Source organism: Lepisma saccharinum, chromosome 9, assembly GCF_977018435.1.
Source record: "Lepisma saccharinum chromosome 9, izLepSacc3.1, whole genome shotgun sequence".
Taxonomy (NCBI): Eukaryota; Metazoa; Arthropoda; class Insecta; order Zygentoma; family Lepismatidae; genus Lepisma; species Lepisma saccharinum.
Window position 1 is genome coordinate 65242132 of NC_139237.1, and position 20210 is coordinate 65262341.

The following is a 20210-nucleotide window of genomic DNA, read 5'->3' on the forward strand; positions in this document are numbered from 1 at the left end:
GTTCAAGGAGAGAATAAACAACATGCTCAAACAACAAAACACTTATTTTTTTATTAAAGGTATTGCAAATGCTCAACCGCGATCCGATGGTTCGAAGTGCAAAGATTGATTCACTAATCAGCTGGAAGCCCATCTTGCTGTGCTCGATAAGTGGGTGGGACTTGTGGAGAAGAGGGGTTGTGATTCGCCATATATGGAACAAAACAAATGTATTAAGTCTTGAAGCTTTCCTGGGGACGAATGATGAAAATATTCTCTCGGGCTATCGACCAACTGAGATCAAACGTCACTCTCATCTTCAGGGTAGAAGTGGTCGACTAACTAACTAACTCTCTAGACTTCTTAAACCCGAAGGTTCATGGCTGCAGCAACACAGGCCTTCCATCTATCCCTACCTTGAGCACGATCTATATACCCTTTTCCATCCATACCGATTTCCTTTAGGTCTATCTCAACGTTATCCCTCCATCTTTGTCTTGGCCTTCCTACAGGTCTCTTACCATCAGGTTTCCCAACAAGAATCCTGTAAACTCTTCTTTCCTCTCCCATTTGTGCCACATGGCCTGCCCACCTAAGTCTTCTTGATTTAATCATTCTAATAATATCTAGACAGGAATACAAATTATAGTTCTAAATTATGTAACCTTCTCCACTCACCTGTCTCCTCATCCCTTTTAGGTCCAAATATTTTCCTAAGGATCTTATTTTCAAATGCTCTCAATTTATGTTCCTCTTTCAATGTAAGGGACCAAGTTTCGCATCCATATAATAATACAGGTAAAATTACTGTTTTGTATATTTTAACTTTTAGTTTCTTAGATATTAAACGAGAAGACAAAGTTTATGAATAGAAAAGTAACATGCATTTCCTGAATTAAGCTTCCTTTTTATTTCCTCTTTAATATGATTTTCATTTGTTAGTATTACTCCTAATATAAGTACTTGAATTTGGAAACTGGTTCAAACGAGTTGTTATCATTAATTAGATTTTGATTATTATCTAACACTTGGTTTCGGCCTGTAAGCATATATATAGTTTTCTCTTTGATAACTTCCAAACCTAGCTGGTAGACCAGCAACAGCTGAACCTCGCCCATCAATAAAGTCAATTCAATTCAATTCAATTCAATCTGATTTGAAAAATATTTTAGCATTATTCTTAATTGTATTTATATGATCCCCTAATAAGTCTACATCATCTGCATATGCTAACAACTGAGTCAAACCGTTTAATTTTAGTCGTTAGTTAGTTTCATTTACCTTCCTAACAGCATATTCTAAGGCAAAATTAAAGAGCAATGGAGATAATGCATTTCCTTGTTTTAACGCATCATGAATTGTAAATTTGTCACACACATTAATACCCACACGAATTTTACTTTGTTTCATTGGTTCATACTTTTATCATATTAACAAGCTTCTTAGGTGTTCCAAACTCGACTAATATATTATATAATTTATCTCTTTTGACTGAATCATATGCTTTTTTAAAATCAATGATTAGCTGTAGGACACTTTGATTATATTCCCACTTTTTCTCAAGCGTCTGTCTGGTGAGAAAAAATTTGATCTGTAGTTGATCTGTTACGTTTAAAGCCACATTGATAATCACCTATAATTTCATTAGCATATGGTGTTAGTCTTGTTAAAAGAATGTTAGATAATATTTTATATGTTGTTGAGAGTAGAGAAATTCCACGGTAATTATTGCAGTTCATTTTATCACCTTTTTTAAACACAGGAACAATTAAGGATTCTTTCCACTGTTGAGGGATTTCTTCTTTATTCCATATTAAACAAATTAATTTATGAATTTGACATATTAACGAATTTCCACCATATTTAATTAACTCAGTTGGTATTGAATCAATGCCAGGTGCCTTGTTATTCCTTAGCCTTTTAATAGCATCTTTAACTTCAGTCAAGTTAGGTTCTGGAACTAAAGGTTCTGCTGTGTGTGCTTCATTTACTCCGATTTATCTACTACATGAACATTTAAGAGGTCATTAAGAAGTGGTCGATAGCCCGAGAGAATCTTTTAATCAAAACAAATGAATGTATTAAAGCAAATTTCGAAATACACTGAAAACCGCGAAACTTTGGAATTACTGAGGCGGATTAAGTTAATAATAACCATGCAGATACTAATTTTCTTTTCAATACTCTACTGTGAAGTCAATATAAATTACATCAACTTCATATTTCTTGGCTCCCTTACTTTATATGAAGGTTTGTATGATGCGACTACTAGGGGAGCTAAGAAAAATCTAAAGGAGTGACCAAGTGGCGACCATGAATTTAAGGGAGATGTCCATCAGCATTGAATTCAAGGGACAATGTTTCTTTTCAGACCGAAAAATGTTCGCTAAACTGTCACGAAGAAATTATGTTTGAATTTGAACTGAAACTTTGGGTGCGTAAGCACTTAGGCTATTTTGCACCCGTCACGTTATACGGGGTCCAGGCCCTTACCATAAATAAAATAACATAGTTGCAATGTCGTGTTACTGAAATATTAAAATTTTCTGACTTTCGTTAAAAGCTGAGGCTGCAAAGGGTACTCAGCACACATAAGGATAAAACACAGGATAACATACAGAATTATACTGCTCATAAGGCCAGTCGCCATAGCCTTGCTAGTTTGCAAGAAGCAGTCCAGGATGTACTACGTGGACGTGAGGTTGACAATTGGGTGTAATACCTGGAAGGTCACCCCTTAAACCCCGAAGAAATTAAGTGCGTTGATTTGGACTATATTCCCGAGTATTCCATGGATCCTAATCTTGCACAAAATACAGTTTAGTAATAAATGATTTTTAAGTACCAGTAATACCGGAACTAAATAATAATAATAAATTAGAAACTTCACATAATGTTCTCAAACACTTTTTTGCAAAAAAAGGAAATAGAATGGCATAAAATCTGCGACGAATCTGAAGTGACTTTCTAAGGGTATCCTATGTCACAACTTTATTTTACGACTTTATGTGCATTGTTGTATCCCTTCCCCCTTATTTTGTGCCAGTGACGTAATTTCGTGAGGTACCATGAGACACAACACAGGACCAAAACAAGAAAACTTGCAAGCACCACTTCACCTCTTTTTAAAAATGGAAAGTTAATGCAGATTAATAGTTAGTTCTAAATGTTAATTTAGAAAAGTGGTGAAAAAATCAAATGTCTAATTCGTGGTTTTCCAAGCAAATCAAAATTATTTGGAGATCTCAATCAGCGGGAGACAAGTAACTTTCCATTTCTGGAGATTTCAACGAATAGTAGTGTCGTCATGACCATCGTGCTCAAAATTCACATTCAATGGGCGCATTTTGTGAAACACTAGGAATAAAAGTTGTGTTTATTCTTATAAATAGTGGTTATTTGGCATGTCGGACATCTTTGGGTGAATCGTAGTCAAGTTGTTTTTGCTATATTTTCTAACTGGATATAATGTTATGACATATGTACATTAATACGTATCAAAATGTGTTGAAATATGTATTAAATATTAAAATGGAGCACATACGTTTTAGATAATACATCTATGTAGCGCTTGTCTCTCCTTGTAATCAAGGGGTTCTGGGATCGATACCCAGTGGAGGTATATAGTGGTTATGATGCAACATTAAACTGTTGGTCCAGTCCCTCTAAGCGTATGTTCTGTACATAAAGTGGACATAAAACGAAACTTTATTTTAGAAATAGGTGTATATGTCTGTAACACTTCTTGCCGATCAAAACTTTCAATCAAAACACACATCTTCCCCTCTCTCCCTGTTTCCCATTTAGAACTCTGATGACACCTTCAACACATTTGTACCTTCACGAAAACACAGATGTCTTATTTTCTCTCGTAGAGAAATTGTACATTTTCTATCCTTGTCAAATACATATTTCTGTTTAGGAAATCGAACACAATTCATCATACCGCAGCAGCTCACAGAGGGTTTCCCTGATTGCATAGTGGTAACGTTGTCGCTTTGTAATCAAGGGGTCCCTTGTTCAAAACCCGGTGAAGGCACATAGTGGTTCGGATCCCACTTTAAACTGCAGGTCCAATACCGATTAGTGTTTCGGTGCATAAAGTTGGCTTAGAAACAAACCCAGACAAGCAAGCAAGACTGGTAGATCAGGATATTGGGAAGTAAATAGCACCGCTTTTCAATAATTTAATTACGTGGCTTTTTCTAAAATTCGTGTGATTACCATTGCAACCAACTTCGGACATTATCAACCAAATCGCTGGAAAGTGAAGTTTTTAATTCTAAATTTTAAATGATTCCCCTCAAAACGTCTAAAGCTAACAATAAATTGTCTAATAATATCAGTAAATATGACTAAAATTATGCGGCCAGCCCTTCTAAAACTAACAATAAACCTTCCATGAATCCAGCCAGTAGCAGAAAAGAAACGAAGGGGTCATCCACCCCCACGAAAATCAACAAAGGTCACGTGTTCGAATTCCAGCCTGGACGTTCATGTTGTTTGAAAGTACATAATATCATAACTCGTCGTGATTAGTTAAAAGTGGCAGAAAAGCGACGCTATGTAACAAAAGTTAAATCAAGTAGTGTTCGGTTATATTAAAATTGAAGTTCCAGTTTGGTATTTGTTATGCAAAATGTGCACAACACTACTATTTGTATTTTGTACATGTATCGTATCACGAAATTCTAAGCAGAACCTTTTAGCGATTAAACATTTTGCGCCGTGAACGAAATTCTAACCATTTTCGCGATTTATTTTGACGAAGGCGGAAGGTGTTGGATGGCGTCCATCCTTTTTATGTTCGCATACATTTTCGGCAACTTCCTGTCAAACACCAGGAATGCTAACACCTCCTCTGCGAAAGAAAGGGGGACGCAAATTCCGTATGTGTTTGTCCTCTTTAACGCAATGTCTTAAGCGCGCAAGCCTTTGCAAACGAAGAAAAAAAATGGTTCCAATACTTCTTGGAACAACACTGTCCATACTCTTCTTCCTTCCTTCTTTTTTCTCATACCTCCGTTATATACCAGTTCGTTTCCCTCTCTCTCCTCTTCCACCTGTAGCCTCCTCCGCCTCGCAGACGTCAAAGATGGTAAAGGACCGAGTTCAACCAAGAGTGACCGGAGGCGCCGACCAATCAGGAGCCTTCCTGTTGCGTCACATGATCACCCACCTTTGTGGCACGGCTGTCTTGGCGTAGCGGCTCTCTTTAGTCTTGTAGAAGACCTGTGAAGCAGAGGACAGAACAGGTGGAAGGAAGGGGAACGTAGGAGCTGTGGCAAGACATAGCCATGGCCACGGGTGAGTACAACGAAGGCTTTTGAAAGATCTACTAACCATAACCTGTTGCACCCTTTCCTAACCTCTGTGGCTACCAGAGATCCGATTCCAGAAGAGAACAAGATACTAACGGCATATAAGTGCGAGACAGCTTTTGGATATTAACCGCTGGATGACGCCAAGGGATGTGGTGCTCTTGAAACAGTCCAGCAAGTGTGAAATGTGTAGTGTGGTGTGAGTGTGTGCCTTCTTTTTTGGCAGAAGAAAAGAGTACAGTGCTAATTATTTTTGCATAACAGTTTCCAGTGTTTTGACAGTACATTCCGGGGGCATCTACAGTGACTGTTCGCCCTACGTCCTGGACAAAACTCCAGCAGGTACCTGGATAAGAGTCAATGACCCAAATTACAATTCGTGAGGATCAAATCTGGTATCTACAATGCTTACAAAATGTTCTCTGAAGTCTCACGATCGACTCAACAGTGACATATCCAGATGTGCAATGAACTAATGGCAACGAACTCACCCTTGTGACGGCAATTACGGGACAATTATTGGACTTTTTGCAAAAACTTGGAACTTGAGTGCTGGTGCTTTCCTTGGTTCACAAGCCAAAAATCTCGTAGGTGATTCTCGACACCTACTCATTCATCAACTTCCTTCAGTCCACTTACTTTCTCCTGTAGGTGTCGCTCGTCCTTCGACGGACACCATGTGTGACAAAAATCCAATTTTCCTGTCCTCTCTCACGCCTGTAGATAAGTCTAACCTAGCTGTAAGTGTAATTTGTACAGTAAGGTGTAGGGGAATCTGACTTTGGGCAAAATCGGCCAATTTCTAGGGTTGAAAATCGCATTTTGTACGTTCACGCTTGGGCGAAAAGATTCCGGTTCACACAGCAGGCACTCCCCCGTACAGCCACAGTCCTGTTCCTGCTTTCTAAGTCTGAGCTGCTTTCACAAGTTTGCCGTCTGGACGGCTGCTGGAAGTTAAGCTAAAGGAAATTCAACACTGAACCAATATTACCAATTAATAGATGTGGCACGGGAGAGTTTGATAGGCTTTCGGAGCTTTAACTAAGGAGTAATGTGTTCGTGCTCCTTGACATATTGCATATTCTTCTAGTCTTGCTTATCGTCTGTCAGCAACTGGTGAAAACTGTTGCAGCTTTACCATATGGTGAGCCACGCCAGTCTTTCGACCAGGTGCAACTTATACTTCTGAAAGTATAGTGTGTATAAAAATGAAACTTTGTATCAAATCGGCTTCGGGTCTTGAAAACTCTCGGGATATTGCAGAAATAATTATCTTCAGGACCGTCACTACTCTGAATGATGAAATTAGGAGACTAGAAGTCTGTATCCTAGATTGGCTCTGGTAGCTTACGTGACGTCAATAGTTCTCTCGACAATAACTAAATCTTATTAATTCGATCTCGCAAAAGTTTTACATAATCAGCAGTCGAATTTCTTATTGTTCAATGATGTTCCTTCGCCTGTCATGCTTTGTACGATCATGTTTAGTGTCATCAGACAAATGAATCGCGTTGATTTCATAATATCTACAAAGAGAGGGCTTCTCCGATGGCGTAGTGGCCACGCTGTAGCCTTGTAATAAAGGGGTCCTGGGTTCATTCGCCGGTGCAGTTACATTCCATTGGTTCGGATACTAGTTAGAACTGTAGTTCCAGACCAGATTCGCCTATCTGAGCATAAACTGGATCTACAACAAACGTTTCAGTAAAAGGTCCACAACAAACGTTCCTAATTACGAATCAAAACCTTATTGGCTCGACAGCGTGTTATGTGAACAACTAGACCGCCTAGACAGTCACTACAAGTTGATATCACAACCAAGGAAGATCATAATAGTCGTGCTCAGTATAGTCTCTAGGAACACACACCGGAAGTATGCAGACGTTTACTAGAATAGTTCTGCTTGGGGACAAATCCAGATGCGCTATGATGTCCTGGGTTCGAATCCGGGCCTGAGCGTGGGTGTTCTTTGCGAGCATCAATTTCATCATATCATCACTCATCTTCATCTTCGCGATTATCCAAAACTGGAGGAAAATAGAGATTAAATAAAAATAAAATCAAGGCTATAATATAACCCTCATCTGCAAAGTAGCTGAGGCAGTGAAGCAATTTGACTACAAACAGTGACTGAATGCTGTGTAATGCACTTCACGGTCATACACATGGCCGTCCGGAAGGGGACGGGGACCGGGAAGGGCCACAGCCCCTCCCTTGAAAGTGAACGTAAGACGAAAATTATATATTGCATATATGTAATTTCATTTCGATGGCAACACGTTGGATTGGTTATTATAAAGGCTGATAATTACGACAAATGTTAGTTCAAGATATTCGCAGAAAAGCCATGATTTTAAAATTCAACCGTTTGGGAAATAAATTGCCCCTCCATGAAAAATTCTCCTAATAAGATAATAACACTCGTGCATAGGAATGAATACCACCTTGGTGTGCTTATTTTTCGACTCACGCTCTTGCCATCGAAGATTCCAGGTTTGAGTCCCGGTCGGAGCATGGATATCTCATTGTATCTGTTCTTTTATGTAATCGTCGTTCATATGCATCGTCGTGATGAATCTATAAAAGTAAAAGAGACGTTCAATAACCAAAAAGTATAAATTCAAACGCACAGGAATAAAGATTCGTCTACCATTACAGCTTGGGAAATGTCATTGCACTCAACGAGGCTGTTGATGAAGCCTTCCTGTCACTTTTCTTAACATCAACATGTCATAATATCATAAATTTGTTTTTCCATTATATTTTTAACCTAAAGCACACCGTGCTGTGTTTATAATATTTAGTCATGGGGATCCATATCGTCAATTTTTTAACCCTGGAACAAAATGCTTTTTTGCATTCATTTAATGGTGCAAATAGCCAAAGTACTGACCTATCAAGCATCAAAAAGTATATCTGAATATTGTGTAACACCACGTAAATAGACTGCCAAAGACCAGTTGAAACCCCACACTTGGTTTTACTTCACAACACAGCTTTTAGAGCTCAGAAGAAAGGGTTGCTTTGAATGAATCTCGTAAATCACAAACGACACATATATATTGATTATGCACTTTGAGTCGTAAGTGCAGGTCCAACTTGCGTCTATATGTGAACATTCCACATTCCTTTGCAGTACCCTGCTCAAGGTCTTTCGTAAGCCATTCGTTTTGCATGTCTGCAGCGTGCACCGCTATGCTGCAATACTAACTCAATACAACACTTTTCCTGCAGTCTACAACAGTCGCGTTTCGATATTTTGCCCCCTGTATCTTTCACAGTGTGAGCGTTGTTGTCCGTTTTCGTCCATGTTCTCTGTTTCCTCTTTGAATCTTACGTCATTCGTTACGAGACGACCCGAACAGAAGCCACTCATGTTGGCTTTACAGTTTGTTTGCTTCATCCTTTTATCCAAGACTCGAGAAAGTTTAACTAAACTGTTCTTTCCAAAACATCTGCTAGTGCTAGCTGATACTCTGTGAATTAATTGTTGCGCAATCGTTATATAATAATCCGGTTAGACGTGTGGTCTGCCTTGACGCTTTTTCTCACTAATAAGCTACTTGGGGCTTCCATTTCGGCACCGAACCCGTGGTATCTTTTGGAAGAACAAATTAACAAATGCAGACATCATCATACTACACGTCTTTAGCTCTTGTAAGATATCTATACAATATAAATGACCGACCCAGCCGGAATAAGACAGATTGGACTATTAGTTCGAAGTTCCTGCGTTCGAGTCCCGGCTTGGGCGTGGGTGTTCTTTGCGAGTACCTTTTCATCAATTTCATCTAATAATCGCTCATCCACATCGTCGCGATAGCCTAAAGTGGCAGAAAAGCGACGTAAAATACGAATCTACAACTACATATATATACCAAACAGTTGTGTCTATTAAATGTTATCTTTCTTATCTTCAGTATCTCCTTAGATATTTATAATTGATACAGGAAACTGGGCACAATTTTTTTTTCTTCAATTATTTTTATGCATAGAAGCAGCGTGGTTCAATTGTCACCGGAAGTACCAACATGTACCTTTTGTGAATACCGGTTATCAAAATTCCCGTTTTGTACTGTTATACGCCTGTACAGTGGGATCCATGAGTCTTACCATGACTATTTTCATTAATTTTTCTCTTACATCCTGTGATTTTAAGCGACGGATTTTTATGTATATTGGTACAGAAGTCGTCAACAGCTTGTTTTGAGTTTTCTTTTAATTCTTGAAGTTCTCATTGGGTTAAATAAAGCGCACGAATATGGTGATGGACCATTTGCACGGCAATGCTCATGGATCCCACTGTACATGATAAACAATTTATCCTAACTTTAAATAATGTTCAAATTTTCATTTTAACGGCTCGACTCGTTCGCTTGGTTTCAAATACTGTCAACCACATTTTTGTAACTAATTACTTCTTAAAGTCAGTTTCATTAAAGTGTTTTTGTGGCTTCCTTTACCTTATGATGGGGCAAATAGCCTCCCTGCTGACACGCGCATTAAAATTTAAATGCATAATAAATCGGCACATTCAGATTGCCTTATTAGGAACCACAAATATGAAACTATGGTTTGTGGATGACATTAACAATTTTTGGGTGTGTCCTGCGCCCGAATATTGGATAAGACATCCTATTAATTTGGTTCTCCATCTAATTTCATCTGTTCATTATCCATTTTCAGTGTCGCGGGTAACTTTGAAAAGTAAAAATCGTTGCATGTTACACTTGTACCCTATTCCCTCATTCTGAAAACATCGACGTTCAATAGCAAGAATAAGCCGGCCCCCGTGGCGGATTGGTTAGCACATTCGCGCTACGACGCCAGGGTTCTCAGATTCGAATCCTGGCCTGGAGATGGATGTTTGTGAGTGTCCATTCATCAATTTCATCATCAACTATCATCTCCATCTTCGCAAATTAGCCAAAAGTGGCACAAAAAGCGAAGTAAAATAAAGCAAATCAATTAATCAATCAATAGCATGAATAAACTGGGACCCAAAATTTCCTCTATTATCCGGGGGAATGATATTTTAAAAAGAGCCATCTATCGGTCGGAACGTTCTTGGTTCGGTGGAGTTCTTATGGGAGCTAATCACGTTTAACCTCGTTCATCAATGTGAAAATATTTCAATTGACGTAGAAATTAATCTTATCGTGTTCGTTGAGCCATTTATGAACATTACTTACTAATATGTAGTTAGATTCGTTGAATCGATGCTCCTGCCATCTGGTGAAATGTTTCAAATGAGAGCCTTTTTGTACGGTCAAGAGTTTCGTGTTTTCTATCCACAGTAATTCATGCTCAATACCGCTTGCTTACGTCAATTCAAACAAACAACCACTTCTCTAGGACAAATTGATGTGTACAAGCAAACAATCAAACAAATGACTCTTGAGAAAGCGTGCAAAAAATGTACAGCGTAGGTATAAAGCTCCTAACTTAAGTAATTACACTCGAGTGCAATGGCACGAGTAGTGTTTTCGTAAGATTTCGTACACGTGTCTCTACTAATGCATTTTAACTCAACATAACAAGCGGCAGGTTGTTCTAAGAAACATAGGTAACTGTCTATGTACATAATAATTCGGCAGGCAATGTACATTTTCTTTATCACTGTTATTTTGCGAATATTAAAACCGTCTAGATCGTTTATTTAACATCATTGATTGATTTTATTAATGAGTCGCTGTGTTTTGTTGTAGCTCTTGTTTATATTTATCTAGGTTAATAACTATGGCGAGATAGATTGATGACATATATCAGTCTTCAAACTGGGGTATACGATTGGTCCCGATTTGTTCAAACCACGATATCATAGGCCGTTACGTTGAGTACTAGATTATGGAGGCCACTATTAGAATCTTAATAAATATATTTAGAGAAACTTTATTCCAAACATGTTTATGAAATGGGCCATAACTGAATGACGTCATGATTATATATGGAAAAAGGATGATGGTGAACTTTGTTTCACAAACAGCTGCCGGTAGAGCCACCTGCCGAGAAGGTTCGAAACAAATGTCGATTGAAATATGAACGTTGCACGTGGCTAATATACATGCAGCTAACCAACCTCTTTAGCGCTATCAAACACGTACGAGATCGCTAATTAATAATAAAAATTAGAGGATGTAACAATCAAATAGTTTCGATCACGAATATAAAAATTACCAGCATATAGTGCTACATATTGTGACTAAACTTAATTCTGCAAACTCTGGACGAACACTTTTGTACTTCATCTGTCTTTGAATAATCTAAACTTGCCTTTTCGAACACCAACACACAAGACTTCAGAAAGGAGACGACGTGAAACTCGAAGAGGAAAATGTAGGACTCATCGCCTTATTTGTCAACAGACTGCACTTTGAACAGCAGAAAGGGGACATAGTGTCACGTGCTGAGGAGTAGAAGGGCTTTTAGAGTGCTAGAATGAGGGCGTTCATGTCGCCATAGCTTACTTTAGACGTTCAGTACAGTACACATTTTGTGTGGTTTACCTCTGAATTCGGGTAAAGAAAGTCTTTAAATCATTACTTGGAATCTGACGCAGGAACTTCCGCATTGCCTTCACTAAATAGGCATTTCCGGTCGTTGTGCATACAGATATTTCATTGCCATCATAAATTCCTTAAATAACAGCCATTTATTTACCCTCATCTTGTGTATGGTTTGCTGTCGTTTCTCAGACTTTTGAGATTCAGGAAACTCTTTGTTCTTTAAAATTTTTCAGAAACGCCACGAGCTTACGTGCAATTGGTCATTTACCCTTCCTCCATTGATTTCTTCAACGAACATAGCATCACAGTTAGCCCAAACAATGCGTCTCTGCTACTATGGTCAAACAATAAAATAACTCCCTTATACTCATGAATATTGTACTTATAAAATATTGATATAAATTTGCGAGACGCCTAAAAGGGCCATTGTCATATTTTGCTGAAAGTGAACAATGGACTAAAACTCCAAGGGTGCTAATTGTCTTGTGCCAAAGGGCTCAAGTTGAATGGACAATAGCTTAAGTGAAAAGCCATTTCTCACTCAGCTTGGAGCTTCGTTGAAAATAAACTTAGCACCCAGGGAAACTGAATTCCACGGCAGTCTCATTTTCATCAGAATAACATATTAACCCCTTTTAGATCCAATCCATAGTAATAACAAGACTGGTGTCAAAGATTAGAACTCCAGTGAAGAGAAAGGAAAGAAGTATATGCATGCATGCTACAATAACAACTAAGAACCATTCCCTTAAATATTCCTACCGGAAATGAGAATGAAAAAAAATCCAAATGAACCGGGTTGATCCATGCGTATATACGGGAATCATAGTAGATTATAAAAAAATAGTCTTTCAAAAAAATCGAACTCCGAGTAGAAAATTTCAGGCAATCTAAATAACCAGTAGTCACGCTTTACTAGATCTCAGAGCATCAATGTCAAATTCTATGTAGCATTTTTGCATATGTGTAAGGTGGGATGCATGCATATTACCCCATCTAGAGGATTGTTTCAAATGGGAAATTCAGTACACTCCAATAGCTTCCAGTTTTCCATCCATGATAATCCAAGAGGACGATTTGAATTATGTAATATATACTTTTTTATGAATATTAGTGGGTTGTTTTGGGTTCTTGCACAGTGCGAAGGACCCATGTTATTTTTTTCTGCCACCGTTTTGATGACTGCGTTATCTTGTAACATTGAAGTCGAGCTGCATGCGTATCTAATTTCCGGGCATTAACGTCACCAGAGTTTCCTTGGGCGGGGAGACAAAAGAGTTACTCACGTGGTATGTACGTAAGGGACGAGAGGGACGACGGGGGAAGGACCGGTCAATCCAGGTACAGCAACGTCCTTGTAACGTATGTTAAAGTACAACTCCGCCGGGTGGAGCTACGAAGGAACCACACCCATTCTAACTGTTCTCCGGAGAGGAAAGATCACTTATCCACACATGCGAGACCGGTTGTGACGGGAGTAATGTGCAGAGAGTACATTTCCATTTGTAGATGACGTGCGTCACACGTGGCGCCGCCGCCAATTGTCTCCCGTCATAGGTTCGCAAATTCATACAACATATGCTGTTAACTCGTAGGCGGAATTTAACACTGGCAACACTGTTAGGACAACAAACGCATGTGAATCAAATCTTGAAACTAGTGGCTTGCCCACGAATTTCGTAAGAGGATGATATACCACCTTAAGTAGTGTTACGGCTTGTTATTTTAGTAGTCTGTACAAAGATTGCATTTTTTGTATACATGGCGTACTTTTGTAAAAAAGAAAGTTTGGCCAAATCCCCACCAATCCTCCCTTGGTCACGCCACTGTTTTTTTTTTTAAGTGTTCGGTCTGTGTTATTCATTCTTACTCGGCGAGAACGGTAGATGTAGGATTTTTGGTGTTTTTTCAAGCCAGAAAATGAACAATTCACTCTCAGGTTGCTGGGAAATATTTTCTTCATATATCAAGAAGAATTAAGAGTTACGAATTTTTCTATTGGCTACAGTGGCGTTCGATTAGAATCTTGCTCACTATTTGCAAAATCCCAGCATCTGTTCAAAAGTTGCTAGGAAGAGTAAAATTTATAACATCTCTGGGGGAACGGTTAAAATACTCATATTTGTCGATTTCGTGCAACACATAGAGTTCAGTCAATTCGATATATAAGTCGGACACAGTTAAACGATGTTACATGAAACTTGTAGGTACAAAGGCTTCTGAATATTGATAATAATATAATGTTAATAGCTTTCTTGCAAATAATTTCTTCGCTTGTGCGTTAACTTGACAAAGATGGTCTGGAATTGTTTCGTGAAATTCACGTTACAAGTGAATGAGCCAAAAAATTTCATACACACACAAGCTTAGGACGATCTTATATAAGATTTTTTGTGCAAATTGTCAATGTCTATGTACAAAATAACTTAAGTATTACAATTTAGTAGAAAGCGTTCTCTCAATATCTCACACTTAAGTAATATTTTTTACTAGTATTAATAACAATAAACTGCTTATTGTATATGATTGTTTGATTTGTATATTTTTAAATCTCCTTTATTACCAGAATGCATAATACAATTGCACAACGTTTAGTTCAAATCTCTTAGAACAAGAGTTTGAATGTTTGGTATCTCGTCAATATATGGATGGCGATCCCAGAATGTTTACAAGTTGTTGATAAAATTTTACTTAAAATATCCGAAATGAAAGTATATTACCAACGTATCTGTGGTAACAGTATTAATGTTTTATTTGTATCTAATTGCTTTAAAGTAATACACAAAATCAATATGAAAGATGGAAAGTGGTAACTTTGCTAGTGGTAGGTTTGGATTGTTCTGATCAATTTTGCTTCTTTCCGAACTGTTGATAAGATCTCGTCTGGATTTATGAAAGCACTTCAAGGTAGCTTGTTATGGATGGACCCTATCTTCTTTGGCTGTAGGGAAACATTTGCTTCTTTTTGTTTTTAAAAACAAGTGCCTTGACCTCGCAAATCCTGTAAATGCACGTGCTGCTCGCTTTGCTGGTTCTTCAGAAAACATGGTAGGGAGAGCTTGTTGAATCGAAAGCAAAGCTGGGTACCCCTAGCGTGAGAGAAAAGACGAAAGTTACTTTCCTGAACTGCCAACCATATTTTTCAAGGTTAGCTTGGCCTGACGGTCACGTACTCGTGGTTACGTTCAAAAATTGTCGACAGTATGCGACCAAATAAACAAACAAAAGACACTACAAATCCTCTCCATTCTTACAAGGTGGGTGACGTCAGCAAATTTGAAGGAAGAAATATCTGTTGATATTTCATGTCTTAAACCTAGCTTACCTGTGTCGTAGTTATTTATTAATTGTAATAATTACAAAAATTACAATCATTAATAAAATATAATATATTATTGCGCGAGTGTCTCACATATATTTTACCATTCGCTAAAACTCACAAAAACATATTTTTTTGTTTATAGAGGGCCAATTGTTTATTAATTATAATAATTATAAAAATTACCATCATTACCAACCAATTGTACACTGTCACTGGCATTAGTGTCTCGAATAACACACATTCAAAGATGGCGCTTGATAGGCCTACCAAGTGCATGTTACCTCCTATTTACATTATATTTATGGTTTCTTGAATAAAAGTAATTCAGACATATTGAGAACACCTCTGGGAACAATGTAATTTATTTTCATTTCTTTATAAAAGTACTCACAGTTGTAAAATCGAACAAATAGAGGTGGGCGACCTGACAGTCCTCCCTTCCCCTTCCCCTTCGCGTAAGCTAAGGCTAAGTTCTGTATCGTTTGAAAAAAAATGTTTAATTAAAAAAGCTTTCAGAGGAGTTTATAATGTTTAACACATTTATAAAATCACAGGTGTGTTTTAAAAGTGTTAAACTTAAATTTAACTGTTCAACGACCGCCGTGAGTGTTGATGGGGCTTCTACACACCCTTTCGTTCCACAGATGAACTGCTCCATTGAGAAAATGTGAAAAAGCAGTGCAAGATTTTCCCAGAGCAGAGCTCATTCTCACAATTGTTGGTTGACGTTTTTCAACCGTGAAAGGCGGCCGGGGTATTCTTTTCCGTATTCCTTGTGAACTTGACAGACTTGTAATTTCAGTGCAAATTTCATACAGACCTTCTGTGTGAAGAAGCTTCAAAGGAGTAATGACTGTCTAGAACACTTTTCAGTGTTTTAAAGAACGTTTCCTAGCAGGTATGATTCTTATCCGATATAGCCGCTGAAATAATATGCAGAGTTGAAGCAAAATTTCATGCAGTTAGAACTCGTTTTCAGACTGGGGATGTGCAATACACATGGCCAATGTACGATGTTCTAATTAGACAGGAACTAAACGTATATGTGAAACTGGTATTAAAGAACATATAGACTTGTTCAATGGCAAGGGATATGATTACAGAAGTTGCACGCATTGGCGCTTGTTGATTAGGAAATGCATAATGTCTTTTGTTATTTCAATTATTTTCACCGTATACAGAATACTGAAGCAGGTGTTGTTTTCTGGTGGCGCTTATATTTCGATTCTCGTATCGTATAAAACAAAACGATCTAACGTGGTGATGTACAATTTGGCTTCTAGTTCTAGTACATTTGTCCTCGGCTGTACAGTCGACTGTAATGAAATAGTATGCAAAATGTCTGTTGCTATTTTAATTTACTTTAACAACCTCTGCGTTTGTAATAGTTATGATTCAAACGCTGTTTTGCTTCGTTGGTGTTTACTTTTCCATCATTGAACCTCAGCTTGCATAAAACGTGTGAATTACCATGTTGGACAATTTGCCTGCTAGTAGATGAATGTAGGCACATCCGAAGATCGTGAAGTTAAACGTCATAAAGTGGTACACCGAACGTTACGCTTTGAAGAAGCACGCTTTGATTCCGGAATAATGTCAAACAGCGTTGCCAAACCGGATTAGTGAGAAAAAGCTAAATAGCTACTAAATTGAAACTAAAAGCCACATGCAAGGAGACGCATTTTCTAAATCTCAACAATTTATCTCCGTGTTCATGTCTGTTAAAGAAAAAAAGTTTTGTGGTGCATTCCACTTGTTTCAACTCGTGTCATCATTAGAGTCAATTTCAAGATGCTCATTTTCTTGATGACTCGAACTCCTAACTTCTGTTGCTTTGCGCAATAGAGGTGATAGCGACATGGTACCAGAGTAGGAATAACTGGTTCGAATATAGTGTACGAGTGCATGCACAGTTGTTTTTCTGAATATTCGTACATAAGCGGTACTGGAGCACCAGTATTTGACTGCCGCATAAAGAGTGGTCACCATTCATTCGTGGATATTTTTAAAATTCTGTTACCCTGTACAAGGGGGCGCAAAATTCATCACCTGATTTTCTCTGCCTATAGCTTGGGTTTTAAATTAAACAATGTAGGTTTTTTTTGTGTTAAACTTTTATTGATACTTGTAAGTCCTCAATTTTTAAACATAACATCCAATAAACTACCACCATTAGAATTGATGAAAATTTGGGCTCTTTTTATTAAGTTTTCCATGGTGTTGGAAATCTGCGGGGAAATGTTTTCAATTTCATGCTGAATATTGTCCTTTAGTTGCTGTAACATCTCTGGCTTAGTCACATAAACCAATGACTTCAAATATCCCCAAAGGGAAAAATCTGGAACGGACAAATCGGGGGACCCCACCGGCCATAGTAAATCCCCAAAACGGGATATTACTCTGCCCGGAAAAGTATCACGCAAAATTGTCACAATTTTTTCACGTTCTTGTGGAGTATACTTATCCATTTTCGCACACAATAAATTTCGTGAGTATCTTCTATTTAACTGACAAAACACTACTGATATAAACAACAAGATGTCAAAATAATGGTCAGTTCAAATAGGATGATGACTTTTGCGCCACCCTTTAGAAACACACAACGTGTATGAGAAAGAATACACGAAATAACGAACCAAGTCAATCGTTGTGGCGCGTATTTCTTGATAATCAAGCAAGGGCTATTTACCCTAAAAATAGTTAGATTTGAATTTTTATTTCCCTATTGGAGATTCAGAATTTCATAGAGAAATCATGATTTTAGGAGATATTTAAGGGAACAAAAGTTACTGATTTTGCTCCAAAAGTACAAAGTTGGCAACAGTGATCTCTACTCTTTCATTTCTCTCTGCCCCCATATTTTACGCTCACGGAATCACTGTTAACCTTCCAGAGCAGAAACACGCGACCTGAAGAAAGCAAATATCAATCATGTTCTTGGGAAAGTATATTTCTTGTTACGATCGGCAGTTGTTTGTTTCGTCGCTTTTACCGCACATTGCCTTCGGAATGTTGCTAGCAAACTGTTGATTGCAGTGAGGCATTCCTGACTACTAATACTTGAATAATTTCCTGTTTTCACTTTAGTTATTCAGAGGAAGTGAAAAATAAAAGTACAGGCAGTGGAAACAAATTCCATATAAAATTGTGGTAGATCATGAACCAAAAATATCCGAGCCTTATGTTAATAGTTTTTTCTTGATCTTGAGTTTATGCCCATCTTCTTAGAACAATCTACCTATTTTTTTTTAGTAATTTTTCACTTCGTCAGTTTTCTCGACAAATTCAACGCTGTGTTGGCTTCCTTCGAAATGCACGCACGCACAGTGAGCTTTAAAGAAAAACACTTCTTGCTTAAATCATATTTGTGTTTCCAAGAAGATATTATTTATATTAGATTTATGCTCCGTGATTTTCATTTTTTTGTAACGTGTCCATTTTATTGCAAAGAATGTGAGAACCGAATTTAGGTTAGTTTCTCACCCATCCTCGATGACTGGTTAAGCATTGTGTCTTCAAAGAAAGCAGTAATGAACTAAAGTTCGTAGATTCACAAGGCTTTTCACATTTGTGATTAAAATATATGAGAGGAGCAGTGAAAAAACATCACTAATCTAATTTGTTTTCCTTTTCCTTCTATTTCTTTCTCTATTTCCCTATCTTTTTTATATTTCTCTCTCTCTCTCTTCTTTCTCTTTTCTCTCGTTCTCTATCTTTCTCACTCCCTCGTTGTCTGTACATCTATTCTCGTTTCTTTTCTTTACCTTTTTCCTATCTTTGTCTTATCATCTCTCTCTCTCTCTCTTTCTCTTTCTCACTTTCTCAACCTCTCGTTCTCTCTGTATGTCTGTTCTCTTTTCTTCTTTCTTTCTTCTTTATGTCGAAAATTTAGCTTTTGACTCACAAGAAGACGTCATCGGACGTGCACTAGCCTGCCTGTACACAACTTGAAAAGAGGGAACCCCCGGAAGATGCCCGCCTCCACCCGCATACATTCGAGGGTATGCGCTTATGTTCTGATACCTAAAAAGACCATGAGCGTCTTTTCCACGGAATATCGGTTCCCCCGGTTTCATTTCCTCGTGACTTTATGTGGTGCGAACAATACATATAATTACATTTGTGCAAGTTACAATGTAATCCGCAGGATCTGGTAACGGACAAACCCGGTTTACAAAGTTTTTTACTATGATACTTGTTTTGTGGTCATTTTCTTAGGTATGTAGTGTGAGCCTGCCTGTACACATATTTATTCTCAAGTAGGTGAGACGTAAAGAAGGCTCCACACACTCTGAATCTTGATGATATGATCAGTTTCACTCGCCTTTAACCTCCGGGTATCTATTGAGGCTGGGCGTGTCACAGAGCTTCTTATACGGGGACGAAGAAATTCCCACCTGAGATCAGCCACCCCGGGAATCTTACCCGCCACCCGTGTGGCAGTTACATACCATAACGACTACATCTCCGCGACATTTTTGAGAACCGACATAAATGATACGAGCGTGTGCGTTCACATATAAATAAATGAATATGTGAACCTACCGTGAAGGAGCAGTCAGCGCCACGCGCTACGGAGACATGGCACAGTGGTTCGGATCCAACTTTAAACTGTAGGTCCAGGCCCGATTAGCCTACACGTGCATAAAGTGGACTTAAAACAACAAATCAATCATTCATAGTCTGTGAATGTGTTGTCACGCATTTAATTAGTCCATCATTCATCTTCATCGTTGCGAATAACCAAACAGATAGAAAGGCCGCGTAATAACCAAATTGGTTAGAAATATTATTGAATTGCTGTGGACAAATATCTTCTTTACCTTAGTTATTGCAATAATTTATTGCCATTTCCTCCTTGGTGTATTATTTCTTCGTCCTTTCTCTGCTTCTTTTTTTTCGTCTGGTTTTGGTTCCTACAATTTTTCTTCCACTCAATCATGAAATGTTAATATTTCTTTATCTTCTCTTCTTGTTCTCTTGTGCAGCCACCGCCATATCTCTCACACAGTTCTTTACATATTTCATTATTCCACTTCCCATTTTGTTCTGGTTGCATGCACGAATGCTAAGAAAGGAACA

At 38.1% G+C, this 20210-nt stretch overlaps 1 protein-coding gene across 1 annotated transcript in view; it reads left to right on the forward strand.

Annotated features, from left to right (window-relative positions):
• The first annotated feature begins 5201 nt into the window (after nucleotides 1-5201).
• Nucleotides 5202-20210, forward strand: part of dpy (fibrillin-like protein dumpy) — a 474963-nt gene continuing 459954 nt past the window's right edge. Inside the window, exon 1 of the mRNA XM_083128311.1 lies at nucleotides 5202-5286. Within this exon, the coding sequence (XP_082984437.1) occupies nucleotides 5277-5286 (10 nt within the window). The 5' untranslated portion in view covers nucleotides 5202-5276. The remainder of the gene's footprint in view (nucleotides 5287-20210) is intronic.